This window comes from Haliotis rubra, unplaced genomic scaffold (assembly GCF_003918875.1).
Source record: "Haliotis rubra isolate DU_JTF1 unplaced genomic scaffold, ASM391887v1 Scf296, whole genome shotgun sequence".
Taxonomy (NCBI): Eukaryota; Metazoa; Mollusca; class Gastropoda; order Lepetellida; family Haliotidae; genus Haliotis; species Haliotis rubra.
This window is the reverse complement of record NW_025766964.1, coordinates 76,080-90,206: the sequence shown is the minus strand read 5'-3', so window position 1 is coordinate 90,206 and position 14,127 is coordinate 76,080. Positions and strand designations below refer to the sequence as shown.

The following is a 14,127-nucleotide window of genomic DNA, read 5'->3' as shown; positions in this document are numbered from 1 at the left end:
TCATGAACATCGATCTACACAACTGAGATACGATGACATGTGGGTCAGACCACTATGAGTGAGAATGGTTTGACACCACTTTTAGCAATATTCCAGCAATATCACGACGGGGGACATCAGAAATAGGCTTCATACATTGTACCCATGTGGGGAATCGAACTGGGGTCTTCGGTGTGACGAGCAGACATTTTAACCACTAGACTACCCCACTGCCCCTTAGACCACTAAGAGGGCGGTGGGGTAGCCTAATGGTTAAAGTGTTGGCTTGTCACGCCGAAGACCCGGGTTCGATTCCCCTCATGGGCACAATGTGTGACGCCCATTTCTGTTGTCCCCCGTCGTGATATTGCTGGAATATTGCTAAAAGCGACGTAAAACCCAACTCACTCACTTAGCTCACTATGACACCAGTCGCCTTTTCAGACAAGCATGGGTTGCTGAATATCAATTCTAACCAAGATCGTCACAGGGATATCAATCAGTATGAGTGGGTTTGAAAATAGATGTGACAGTCAGCAACCTTCAGCAATTATAAAGCAATCTTTCAGCAATAGCAATAGGTATTCTGGAAATGAAATGGTTTAGTACAAGAGGTTCTATATTGCAGTGAACCATATAACCAAAGTCTGTACACAATATTAGCCTGGACCACAGAAACCAGTGGTCAATAGTATGAGCACAATTTAAGTATCTTTCAAGTAATTTTTCAGTAAGAGATTGCAGCAACTATGACCACCTGATTCTAGTACAATTACCTCTTACAACAGGCAGTTTACCATGACCCTGATTGGCCCAAATAGGATTAAAATCAGGTATCAAATTCCATTTAAAATTAAGTCACACAAACTATGCATATTTTACAGGTCAGCATTTAAGCTAAAGATCATAGCCGAACTCTCACCTCTAAAGAATCTTGAAGTTCATACAGACTTTCTTTAGCCGAGTCTCGTAACAGTTTGCCAAGACAGTCAATCCACTGGGTGGCGTTTTCTTTGACAGCACGAGACAGCGGCTCCATGTGGAGCCGGATACACTCTTGATCTTTGATGACAGGCAACGTCGCCACTTCCTCGATTGTCTTGAAGTAGTGCTGGAGTTTCTCATCGAAGGCTACCACTGTGGGGCCCTTCTGGAACCACTTTTCTGCTATCTGCATCTGTTGATGGAAGTTAGAGTGAGTGAGTGAGTGAGTGAGTGAGGAAGGAGGGAGGGAGAGAGGGAGGGGTTTAACACTGCTTTGAACACATCATTACAGTTATATCAAGTAGTGTTGGCTCACCTTTCCTAATAATATTTACCATTTTAAAACACACTTGCATGATAACCTCTATAGCTGAAGGCGAATGTTTTTGATTTAAGAATTTTCTATTTTCCATGGTTTCGTACCGATTATCAGCCATCAAATATAAGGCATTTTAGAGGCATTTCAAGGCCCAAGCAACAATTTTAAGGATCTATAGAAACACATATAACACATAGGTAGTTGAATACACACAAGGTTGGTCAAATGTGGGACCAACCATCAGGGGGAGATAACTCTTAGCTATGTCACTGTACTGGGAAAGTCTGGCTTCGTGATGGACATATAACACACAAGTAGTTGAATACACACAAGGTTGGTCAAATGTGGGACCAACCATCAGGGGGAGATAACTCTTAGCTACATCGCTTCACTGGGAAAGTCTGGCTTTGTGATGGAGATAAATAACATCTACTGTCATTGCAAGCTATTTTTATTACATATTAGTTTCCTGTAAAATCAGACAGGTTCTGCTAAATATAGGTACTTTTAAGGGCAAATCAGTGGCAATTAGGGCCTCATCATGAACACATCTAGGGCCTTTTTATGGTAAAATACTAAATTTCAGGCTTTTTAAAGCCTGTTGCAAACCCTGTTACATTCAATTTATGACTGACTGACTGACTGAGTTGGATTTTACGCCGCTTTTAGCAATATTCCAGCTACATCACAGCAGGGGACACCAGAAATAGGCTTCACACATTTACCCATGTGGGGATTCGAACCCGTGTCTTTGGCATGAAAGCCAACGCTTCAACCACTAGGCTACCGCCCCCTTCAGTTTATGAACAGATCTCTGACTGCATATTTCAATATGACCATCTGGACAGCAGACCCCTACATCTAGACCCGTGAAGATCCGGGTTAAAATTCATCTTCAGTAACCCATGCTTGTCGTAAGAGGCAACTAACGGGATCATGTGGTCAGGCAGAACGATGCTCATGCTGTTGATCACTGGATTGTCGATTATTTACAGACCACCGCCATATAGCTGGAAAATTGCTGAGTGCAGCGCATAACTAAACTCACTCACTTACTCCCCAACACCTAGAATTACCTTCTCGGGTTTCCAGATGTTCCGGTACTTCTTCCATCTGTTGAGGTAGCGCTGGAGACTGGTCAGTGTGTTTTTGATGTTCTGTGCCAGAATCTGAACCAACTCAATGATCTCCGGGTTCTGGGAGATGTCCTGAAAGAAGCTGAACACAAACAGCTCATCCTCTCCGTCAACCTTCTGTGGCGCCGTCTCGATGCAGGTGCCGTTCATCCATCGCACGAAACTCTTTGTCCTAAAATCCACAAATGTCACAACATCATGTCAAGGACCATTTCCCACCCAATGATAACGGATAGTCTTATGAGAGAAATGAATCACCCCACTCCCGCTTGCTGACCCCTCCCTCAGTGTGTGTGTGACCGCCTCTGTGGTGTAGTGGTTAGAGCGTCCGCCCGGAGAGCGGAAGGTCGCGGGTTCGATCCCCGACCGCATCATACCAAAAGACGTTAAAATATGGTACTTGTTGGTCCCTGCCTGGCGCTCGGCATTAATGGGTACAACAAGGACTGGTCGGCTCGGAGTCAGTATAATGTGTCTGAGTGGGGTATTCATGCTTCACTGCGACATGGTATCTCAGTGGGCTAGCACTATAAAACCAGCTTCAGTCTGGGCTAGTACAAGCAGATGCACATAGACATACACAGGCATGCACGTCGTCATATGAGCGAAATATTCTCAAGCACGACATTAAACCCAATTTCACCTCACCTCACCTAATTTCTTCATACAGGGATGCATATGTCTTATGCATGGTTTTACGAGATGCACAAATGTGTGTCCAGTATGTACAAATGTAGAGAATGGAATGGAGAATGAAAACATTCACTGCGTCCAGAGGGATGCAAAATGATATTCGCTGTACCACAACACATCTATGAGTTCGCAAAGTCTTTGGTTGTTTCTTTCAGAGCAGTTATTGCATCATTTCATCCATCAGTTCACATGACCAACAATTCACTCCAAGCTCTAAACAAATTATCAACACCTACAGTTCTCTGAACAGTTACTTCACAGGACCCACATACTGCCTGCTACGTCCCTTATAACTAATAACTGTGGGACCCTGGGACCGCCATCTTTGAGAGTTGAGGTAAAACCCTGATTATGATTTTGAACAAGTGTACGTCCTCACTATCTGAGCACTCCAGGAAACGGTAGACAGTGAGTGAGTGAGTGAGTATGATTTTACCCCTCTTTTAGCAACATTCCAGCAACATTACAGCAGGGGACACTAAAAATGGGCTTCACACATTGTACCCATGTGGGGAATTGAACCAGGGTCTTCAGCTTGACAAGTGGACACTTTAACCACTAGGCTATCCCACAGCCCATAAAGGTAGACAAGTCATCATGCTCACTGATGAATTCCAAGAAAGCAATTAGAATGTTTGACATGACCATACATACCTTGGGATACTGTATTACATGATAAGCAATGATTATTGTGTTTTTCAAGATGCCAGTGACAGTATATGATTGACATGTTAATTACTAAAGTGTTGTTTACATTGTTATTTTTGTTAAAATTATTTGTGATAAACTATATTTCACACTTAATCAACAAAACAACTGCATGAAATTTGGCGCGCGCACTGACTTTTCAATTTGTGGAAGTAAAATGCTGCGTATATCCCACAATCCTGCAGTCTTCCTGTTAATGACCTACCCTTCCACACAGTCGCGGACACACTGCAGTGTTAGCTTGTAGACTTCGTTGGTCTGGGGGTGAAGAATCACATCAGGGGCAGCAAGAAGTGTGTCAACTTGGAATAAAGCCTTCTCTCCTGTTAACGCTGCGTTGAACCGACGCAGGTTATTGTTGATTAACTGGAAAATAAGAGAACTTTGATGTAGAATGTGCAAATCACACAGCACAACTATACAAAAACATGAGTACACCATTAATATTTCAGTAACCATCTTGTATACCTATGACAGAAATTGTTAGGCGCTTAGAAATTTCAGCTCCACGTTTGGATTTGTTAATACTATAATAGAGAATTACCATAAAAAGAAATTTGCACTGTTATTTTAAACTGATATTTATGTCTCATAGGCCATGGCCGTATCCTGTTTTTTAAATCCCTGGAATAATGAAATGCCTTTTATTGTAATTAAGCATGTGACACAGCAATAAACTATATTTCTTCATCTTCTTCTTCATCCTATTTAAACACAGAATCCATAAGTGGATTTAAATAAGGATGAGAAAGGAAACTACAAACTCATTTCATTGAAGTCTTCTTTCCAATAAACTAAGGAAGCAGACGTCAAATCTATCAATGGCAACTAGCATTTGTTAAAAAAAGACAGTCAAACACAGATCCTGACCATGAAGTACATTCCTACCTTTGTGAGAGCTTCATAAACCTTCTTCTCCCAGTAGGAGTAATACTGATGAAGTTTGGGGGAGCGTCCAGTGTTTGTGTGGACAACTAATCCCTCCATCTTGGTCAACAGAGGACCTATTGCACGATATTTCCTGGCCAGAATCTCGAAGTCCTTCCCTCGCTCACGCTCAATATGTTCAAAGAACTCCTGTTTTAAAATAGAATGTCACCGTTAATATCCAATAGCACACAACATCATGTTTGTTTGTTTACAGCCATACTCAATAATTTTCAGGCAAAATGATGGTGTACTAAGATAACAGGACCTGGACTACACCTCCTGTGAATTTATTGTTTGAAACATCAATAAACATCATACAGACCTGTAATCTGGATTTCCTGAACACTATCATGACTGCAAGAATATTTCAGCTTCATATTGTCCTTGCCCCACAACCTAACCCACATCTATGCTATCATTCCCCCCCAAAGTTCCTGTTTTGTAGACTGTCAAATGACCATGTCCATGTTAACCTGGGGCATTGAGAACACCACAGATAAACAGTTTCATTGGGTGCAAAAATAAGTTTTTAATCATTTGAGTTACTCAGGTCAAACGCGTTACAGCAGTTTCGATTTAATAATCATGGTGACTATTATTTTCATGATTTTTATTGTGCCGCCAATGCTCATTGAAAATATTTCATCCGTTCTATTTCAATATAATACCTGCCAGGACACACAAAGTAAGCCCCATGCTTGTCATAAGAGGGGACTAACGGGTTCGGGTGGTCAAGCTCGCTGACTTGGTTGACACATGTCATCGGTTCCCAATTGTGTAGATCGATGTTCATGCTGGTCACTGGATTGTCTGGTCCAGACTTGATTATTTACAGACCGCCGCCATATAGCTGGAATATTGCTTAGTGCGGCGTAAAACTAAACTCACCCACTCACAAACTAAGTTCCTTTTATATCCCTGCATACACTTGGCAAAGTGTGTAACAGACATATTATTGTATATGTGTATGTACAAATTATCTGACCACAATGCAAAGACAGTGGTAACCATGACTACCTTGCAGCTTGGCAGGAGGTCTTGGACTTTTGGTGGCGGTGGCCCTTTGTAGAGGTTTGCATTCTCTATCATCAACAGTCGCTGGTTGATGTCACGGGCATTCTTCTGAATCTGGTTGACTAGAGACTCAAACTTTGCAATGGCCTGTAAATATCATGAGAGTGCATACAATCATTAATAGATGATGTTTTCACTAACTAACAATATATCAAGGCCTGCCAATAGAATGATATCATCAAATTTACAGAAAATTTCAAACAAAAATCCTTCTTGGGTGAAAATCGTCAGACAGGTTTAGAGAGTATTTTGAAAAATATCTTGCTCTGTGGATGGGGAAAAAGGAATCAACATTAAACACTTCAGATTATTTTCCCTTGTGTTCCAAAAAGTTATCTGAAATTTTTACTATGTGCCTAGTTGGTTAAGCTTGTATTACTGTTTCATGCTTTCTATGTCATCTGCTTTCTTGTCATCCACTCATCCTCTGAATTTTTATATGATGAAAGTTACATTCACACAAAGTGCATGGGCAGAAAATCAGGAGAGAGTGACAAGTAAGGCGCGTCACATGACTGGTTTGCGCGGGAAAGGGCAAAGGGAGGTAACTCGTGGGTGAGTATTGTACGTCCGCTTCGGGAACTTCAAGGGATTCAAGTGTTCCACTACCATTCGAAAGGAAAAGGGAGATAAGCAAAGATCATGAGTCAGGATAAGGAAAAATAAAAATATTTTCCTCTTCAGATATTTCTATCTTCTCATGTTTAATAGTTTCAAGATTGACCAAATCCAGGAAGACATTTGGGGGGATTCTTGCCATAAGTACTTCTGTTTACGTAAATCCCCTTTGTGTGCATCTTGAGATACATTTCAAAGAATACAATCTAAGAACTCACAGAAATGCACTTCTGCACGTAGTCATTGATACCAAGGGAGTTCCAGTTGAGACGTTTGGATCCTGGTCGCAAAAAACGCCGCAGCTCTCGCTGGTGATCTTCTAATAGGGCAGACTGAAAAAAATAATATTTTTAACAATTACAAAACTTAAAACTGTGTTTGTATGTAAAATTTCATACATGAGTATCTGTATCAGCATCTAAGTACAGTACACAGTCCTTGAAGGCTTATCATCTTTCACAGGGCAGCAGACATTTTTTCAGCCATTGAGGTTTAACTCATGTTATCATTGACACTTGGTATTTGACAATTTTGTGTATGTGTGTGTGGGCTGAGAGTGTGTGTGTGTGGGAGTTGGTATCCAATGTATTGTCTCTTTGATCTAGCTTTGTGAAATGAAAACATAATTCTGCTTAAAATGCTGTTTCAGTTAACTTCTTAGGTGTCCTGAATAGATGTTTGTTTTATTTGTTTGTTAGATCATTTGTTGTTTATTGCCGCACTCAGCAATATTCCAGCTATATGGTTGCAGTTTGTATATAATCAAGTCTGGACCAGACAATCCATTGATCAACAACATGAGCATTGATATGTGCAATTTAGCATGTGTCAACCAGGTCAGCAATCATGACCACCCAATCCTGTTAGTCGCCTCTTACGACAAGCATTATTTGCTGAAAGCCAATTCTAACCCGGATGTAGGTCAACATGCATGAAGCAATCTATAGTGCTTCGACAATATACGCCAATATCAATGTTTAGGAGTTATGACTTTCACAATGCTAAGATTGCTTTCTGAAAATGGGCAATGTCCTTCTACACAAAAATCTCAAAATGTTGTGGATTATGGTGTTCAAATTTTGCACTTAATACAAATACAGTGGAAACTGTCTAAACCAGAACTCATCAAGACTGAAGAAATAATCTGGTTTAGACAGTGTTCCGGATTGTAGATCTGACACGGTTACCTCCGACTAGAACTGAACCAGTTTTGTCACTCTCCTATACAATGTACATTGCTGTATCATGTGGTTCTCTCAATTACTGCACACACTGACAATAAATGACAACGATTGGAGCTCATACTCACTAATTCCATGTACAAGTATACCCATACTGAACTAAGATTAAATTATCTTTGTCAGCAACCATATAGTTTCAACACAGGATTAATTGGTGACAATGCACATCCGGCCGACTCCTCGCCATTAGAGAGCGCTGACTACTGTATAAACACACATTCGGGCGTCTCATTTCATGAGATCTGGAATTGACAGCTGCCGGATTGCAAAACTTTTAAATGATGATATATGTACAAGTCAGGGATTGGACTGAGATTTTATGCCAGTGTTGACAACTTGCCGGATTGGACAGCTGCCAGTATTGACAACTTCCACTGTACACAGCTTATCTGCAAATCTGATCTCACCTCAGCATTGTCCAGCGATGCCAGGAGAAGATGGTAGCGGATAAGCATATGTTTCAGTCCATCTACATACTTGATGTACTTCTCCTCCTGGAGAGCTACGCTCCGTGCCAACTCCGGCACTGGGAACCCTAGCTGCTCCATGTAGCGTGTCTCCGCCACAATCTCCGCCAGCTGGGGGTCAAAGTCCACCACGTACTTAATATGGAAGGCATTACCTGTGAACAGACTTATTAATGACCAACTGGACATATAAGTAGGAGACTGCAGCTGTTAGTCTCACTGCCTGTGTATTATGATGCTGTCTACAGGTTATGACTACTGAGAATGATTATTGTTATTCCACAGTTTAAAATAATAATTGATGAATTATTCAAAAGGATTTCCTTATAGCTAATATAATGAATGATAAAGCATAAATGCTAGTGCATATCCTTGTTTGACTTTGTACATGCTTGCGTTTTCACAAGACGCAAGTACTTGTATTTTACACAGAAGATTGGTCTATGGTCTCTTGGTTGGGGGACAGCTTAAGAATCATTCAAGATTCTAATATTTCAACAATTCAGTTTGAATGATTGCAATTTTCATGTCCACTTTTGCCTTATAACAGGAATAGATTCACATGTCATTCCAACAATTTTAATATTATTAATTTTTCAAATATATATTACTTTACCTAAATTGTCTGATATTCTGTCACAAACTGGGGCTGGTAACATTCCGGGAACCAACAATACATATCACTTACAACAAATATACTAAAACAATTTAACAGAGGTCTGTATTGAGGCACATTCACGATACTCAACCCAAAACAGGGTTTTCTAACTCCTGGTATAAATAGTGTTCAAAGGTCATGTTTCTGAGAACTTATGCACAATTTTTGTAAAATCTTCAGACACAATTTCCAAGAATATGGACACGTCAACATTGTTGTTTAATGCCGCACCCAGAAATATTCCAGATAAAAGATGTCATCCTGTGCATTGTTTTTTAAAAGCAAAGAGTAATAATTAATTACCATCTACGAACTCGGCGAGCCGGACCACGTGATCTATTCAGTGACCTTACGACAAGCCCGGAACTTTCATGAGGGAAAATCTGAGACATTTTGTCTTTCTCTATAATGGTTTAGTGAGTTCATTGTTGAACATGAACAAGTATGAGTATTGGTAAATGTTTGTTTTTTATATACCTTCTGACAACATTTCCAGGATAGTTTTAATAATGAAGACAATAGATTAGCCAACTGACCATTTGGCAGACCATGAAATTTGACCTTCGAAGTGTGTTATCTTCATGCTCAATTTGGTGGAAATTCATGATGTTTTTGAAATTATCATATGAGATGCTGCCAATACCAGTTGTGGACTGACATCATCACTGACCTACTTGATGCTGACAAATCAAACAGGCTTTCAATCACTGTCTTATAAGAACTTATAAATTACATTAAGCCCAAATCAATAATTATTTCACATTTATATACTATGACAGATGATGAAACAAGTCTACCGACATCATTAACAGGGGACTATGCTCTGTGGTCTCAGGCTCTGTTCTATCCAGAGCATGTTATCTCTACATAATTAGAAACTCGCTAAATGCTGGTTTGAAACACAGTTGATCAAGGCAGATTTTGTAAGCTTGTGTCAAATTTACCAAGACCAGAGAGTAATCCCCCTTTAATGCTATTATGATAGTGTGATCGACAACTACAAACACAGCACAACACAGAACATACACCAACTACCAGGACTACACAGCTGAAACTACGAATCTACACATATAAATCCGGGTCAGATAAAAACAAGAGTCATCAGAAGATGACAAATCCCCCTGGCACCCACAAATTTGAAAGAACAAATCATCTGAGAGTTACTAAAAGTCCAACTTGAATTTTGTAGACTAAGGCCAAAACATTTCCATGGAAACCGAGAAAACTAAAAATGACAATAATCTGTAAATAGCAAAAGGCACCACTTTAGGTTCTGTTTGATATATCTACCAAGTTTTGTTGAAAGATATTAAACGATGTTTTAGTTATGCTCCGAAAACAAAATGATTACGAATGGAAGGATCGACGGACAGACGAGGCGTAAACTATATCTCACATGTCAGTATCTTAACTACGAGCCATGAATATTTTCATAAATGACTTGACATTATCTAGTTTCCATTCTGCCCATGTCCATTGTTAACTAACATATACCATTTTCACCAGAATTAGTCAGAAAAAATAAACAGTATCATCACTTCTATATATAAAAAGTATAAACATTTAATATTTTTCCTTCACAAAGTTAAAAAAAATATTCTCCCATTCGTATTTGAATCACAATTCAAAAATGAGTAAAATATCCTTGTAAGGCATCATACAAAGAATGAATAATGAATAGTAATTCTTAATGAGCTCTGGCTCCATTCAAACAGAGTTAGAAATTAGGACCCAGACTCGAGATGATTTACTGCTGTGGTGTCTAAATCTGGGGTCGCTCTAAAAGTTGGATTTTAACAAAAGGGCTCCTAAATTTTCATGATTATATACTATTCACACTTTGTTAAGGATCAAATCATGACTTCAACAGAAAACTATGATGTGGGGTCAAATTTGGTTTAAATATCTTAGCTTATTGTAAGCATGGATCCTATGTTTCAGTATGTCATTGCATCTTGTGGATCCCATACCTGCTATTGACAGGTGTTGTGTACTTGTCATTGAATGACTCCTTCCATGATTTGCAAAATAGTTGATTGGTGCCATGAAAACAATTTTTATGGTTACTCATGTATCAAGTCCATACGGTTTGAATAAAGTGACTGTTTGCCTAAAGAGGGTTTACCATATTATTATTCATCCAGTTTTAAATGGATACAGTTTCAAATTATAAATCTACATTTAAGTAAAGTTGTTTTTTTTATCCTTAGCAAAGTGTGAGTAGTATATTTGAACAATGACAGTAGTGGTCTCCTTTTTGTCGCAATTACATCTCATAGCCAAAAATAGCCATTTTTCTCGATCTGTTTCTAGAAGCTTTAAAACTATTTATGTAAACACATTTTTGAATTGTGACATATGTTTGCAGTTCATTTTTCACCGTGTAACTAAAAACACAAGTGCCCCATGCAGTGAGAATAACAACACCATGTTCCAGGAAGATCTCAACTAAAAATCGGGGGAAAAAACATTGCCACCACGTGCACACATCACGCCAAACCCTTGACATACCATCTTGATCCTGGGTTTGTGCTATTGTTTCGGTCAATTCTGACTGCACCACTGAACAAGCACAGAATACATATGTGACAAGTGACAAGTGACCAAACTTTACATGTGACAAATATTTTATAGCAGGCAATAAGAAAGCATGCTCCAGGGTTCTGATCCACTAAGCATTCGTAATGTTACGAGCTATCGTAACTATATAGTACATCATAGGTTTACGAATGATGTATTGCTACGAACGGTTTGTGGATCGGCCCAATGAACTTTTTTCAACACAAGCCTTATGCATCATGCCCAAACCACCGTGCTCATGTCAGTGAAATTTAACATCAATGTAACATAATATAACAATTTGCAAAACGTTTGTGGTATATACAGAATAAATCTGTGAATTACATGCTTATCTATAGAGCAAAAGCAATATGTGGTAATCATATGAAATATGCTAGAATTAAGGTGTTTGAGCAAGAGATCAAAAACATTTATAACGTAACAGTGGTATATGAGATCAAAGCCTTAACAACAAACAACTCATGTTGACAAGTACAAAAGCATGAAGCATTTGATTTAAAGACAGTTTGCACGTGTACATTGTATTTCTTGTACATGTATCACATCATATCCTTCTTTACCATTCACTTTTTCCAACATACTTTCGACTGTATAAAAAGTCTTATTATTGCTAGGTTGATGAATATTAACGTTTTTTTTAACAAAAAAGTCAACACCAACCTGTTCCATCTTCCCCTCCCTCATCACCTCCACCCTGTTGTTGCTGCTGCTGCTGTTGTTGTTGTTGATGAACAGCTTGCTGCTGAAGCTGCAGCTGATGCTGTAGATGAAGCTGGTGACTCTGTAGATGTGATGGCTTCACCAGCAGATTCCGTTTCAGCAGAGATGGCAGCACCTGTTCCACTGTCTCCCCTCCACATTTCATACTTCTGTTCCTCATAAGTTTTCATCTGTTTGCCTACACGCAGGTAGTTGGCTCGAGACTGGAATATTGAAAATTACAGTAAACTGTTTTACATGTCATTGAGAAACTGATGACACAGTAACATAATGATATATAAAAACTATAATGAAAATCTGTGGAAAATTTATCTTAAAATCTACCAAACTTAAGGAGTTTTGGCAAATTATGAGCCATCTATCTCTTACATGAAAGAAAGGTAACTTTAAAACTTGTTCATTTTCAGTGTTTCTTATCCCATTTTCCTTTACCTCTAAACTACTTAAGATTTTGAGGAAATCCCCAAACATTTGTACCCATGTGGGGAATCGAACCCGGATCTTCGGCATGACGGATGAACGCCTTACCACTAGGCTACCCCACCGCCCCAAGTTACCGAAAAAGGATATTCTGTAGCTTTCCTGGAACCGAACTTACCGCCTTCCCCCTCTCTGATGCCATCATGTCTTCCATGGACTGGAAGCGGATGACTGTGTGTTTGATGCGATGGAAGAGTGAGCGTTCCCAGAAGATGGAGCCTGACACAGGAGGGTTGTTCTTGTGCAGAGGTGGACTTTCATTGTAGTTCCTGAACAAGTTGTTCATGATCTCAACCTGTAGAAATAAAAGTTTTCATTGGGTGTTAGCTGACTGGCTTTTGTTTTACTTTAAAAAATATTGGGACTTTATCATTTCTGCTCAACAAGCTCTTATGGTTATATTCAGCCTGTCTCTTGTGATTGTTTGTAAGCTGTTTAACACCCCACACAGCAGCATTACAGCTATATGATGGCAGTTGGTAAATAATCATGTCTGGACTAGGGCTGGGACGGGTAGGAAAAATTGGAATCGAGTACCCGCATGTACTTACCCGAATCGGAATCGAGTACCCGAAAATGTATGGAATAAAGCGCTTCTGTCAACTTTCTGAATATTCAATCACAATTTGACAGAGATTATTAAAGAAACTTGAAAGGATGGCAATACGATATTAAAACAGATTTTAGGCTATTCAATTTACGACTATTTAACCAATATAAACAGTAACAGCATTACTTACATTCCTCGTTAAAACACAGAACTTTTCGTTCCTGCCGCTCATGCGTACAATAAATTACAGTCGTTAATAATAACCTTCATTAATCGGACAATACCAATGATGTAAATACATGTGTGTTACGTTAATTATGAAAAAGGCAAGTTATTATCTGCCCTTGTCATTACAGAGTTCTCTCCCTTTCCGGGTACTCGATTCCTAGAAATAGGATTCGATTCCAGGTGTACCCGAACCGGATTCGAGTACCCGAGTACCCGTCCCAGCCCTAGTCTGGACCAGTAATGGCACCCCACCTGATACTTAATCACATAAAACAGAATGCCTAAGAACATCACCTCTTTGCTATACTGGGACAAAATGTCAGTAAACTTCTGCATCATTTGGTTGTTAATGGCTTCTCGCGACCTGATGTGTTTGAAATTGAGCAACATGTCGAAAGCTCCTTCAGCAGAACGAAGAGACTGGAATGATTCATCAATGAACATCTTGGCTTCTCCCTCGATGGCAAGGACCTCCTTGTTGAAGGACTCCATCACCCGTTTCCAGTGCTTCTGGTCTTGTTGACTGAAGGGGTCAAAGGTCACCTGAAAATTTAACAAAATTTATTAACCATACAGCATGTTCAAACAAACTTACGGTACCCTCGAAATATGCAAGGGAGACAACTTTGGCACAAAAATTGAATTATCTCCCCTTACTCAAGTGAATGAAATGTCTGTTCCTCTAACCTGGGGACAATGCAAGTGAACTTCAAATGGCAAAAAAAACAACCAAACTCTTACAACTTACAGTGAGAAAAGACT

General features: G+C 39.5%; 1 protein-coding gene across 1 annotated transcript in view; it reads right to left on the bottom strand.

Annotated features, from left to right (window-relative positions):
- LOC124282214 (dynein axonemal heavy chain 10-like) overlaps positions 1–14,127 on the bottom strand; it is a 99,378-nt gene that overhangs the window by 75,942 nt on the left and 9,309 nt on the right. The window contains 11 exon segments of the mRNA XM_046718173.1: positions 902–1,156; positions 2,359–2,590; positions 4,025–4,185; positions 4,708–4,896; positions 5,767–5,910; positions 6,660–6,773; positions 8,090–8,304; positions 12,048–12,237; positions 12,239–12,310; positions 12,706–12,882; positions 13,660–13,908. Coding sequence (XP_046574129.1) covers positions 902–1,156; positions 2,359–2,590; positions 4,025–4,185; positions 4,708–4,896; positions 5,767–5,910; positions 6,660–6,773; positions 8,090–8,304; positions 12,048–12,237; positions 12,239–12,310; positions 12,706–12,882; positions 13,660–13,908 — 1,998 coding nt within the window.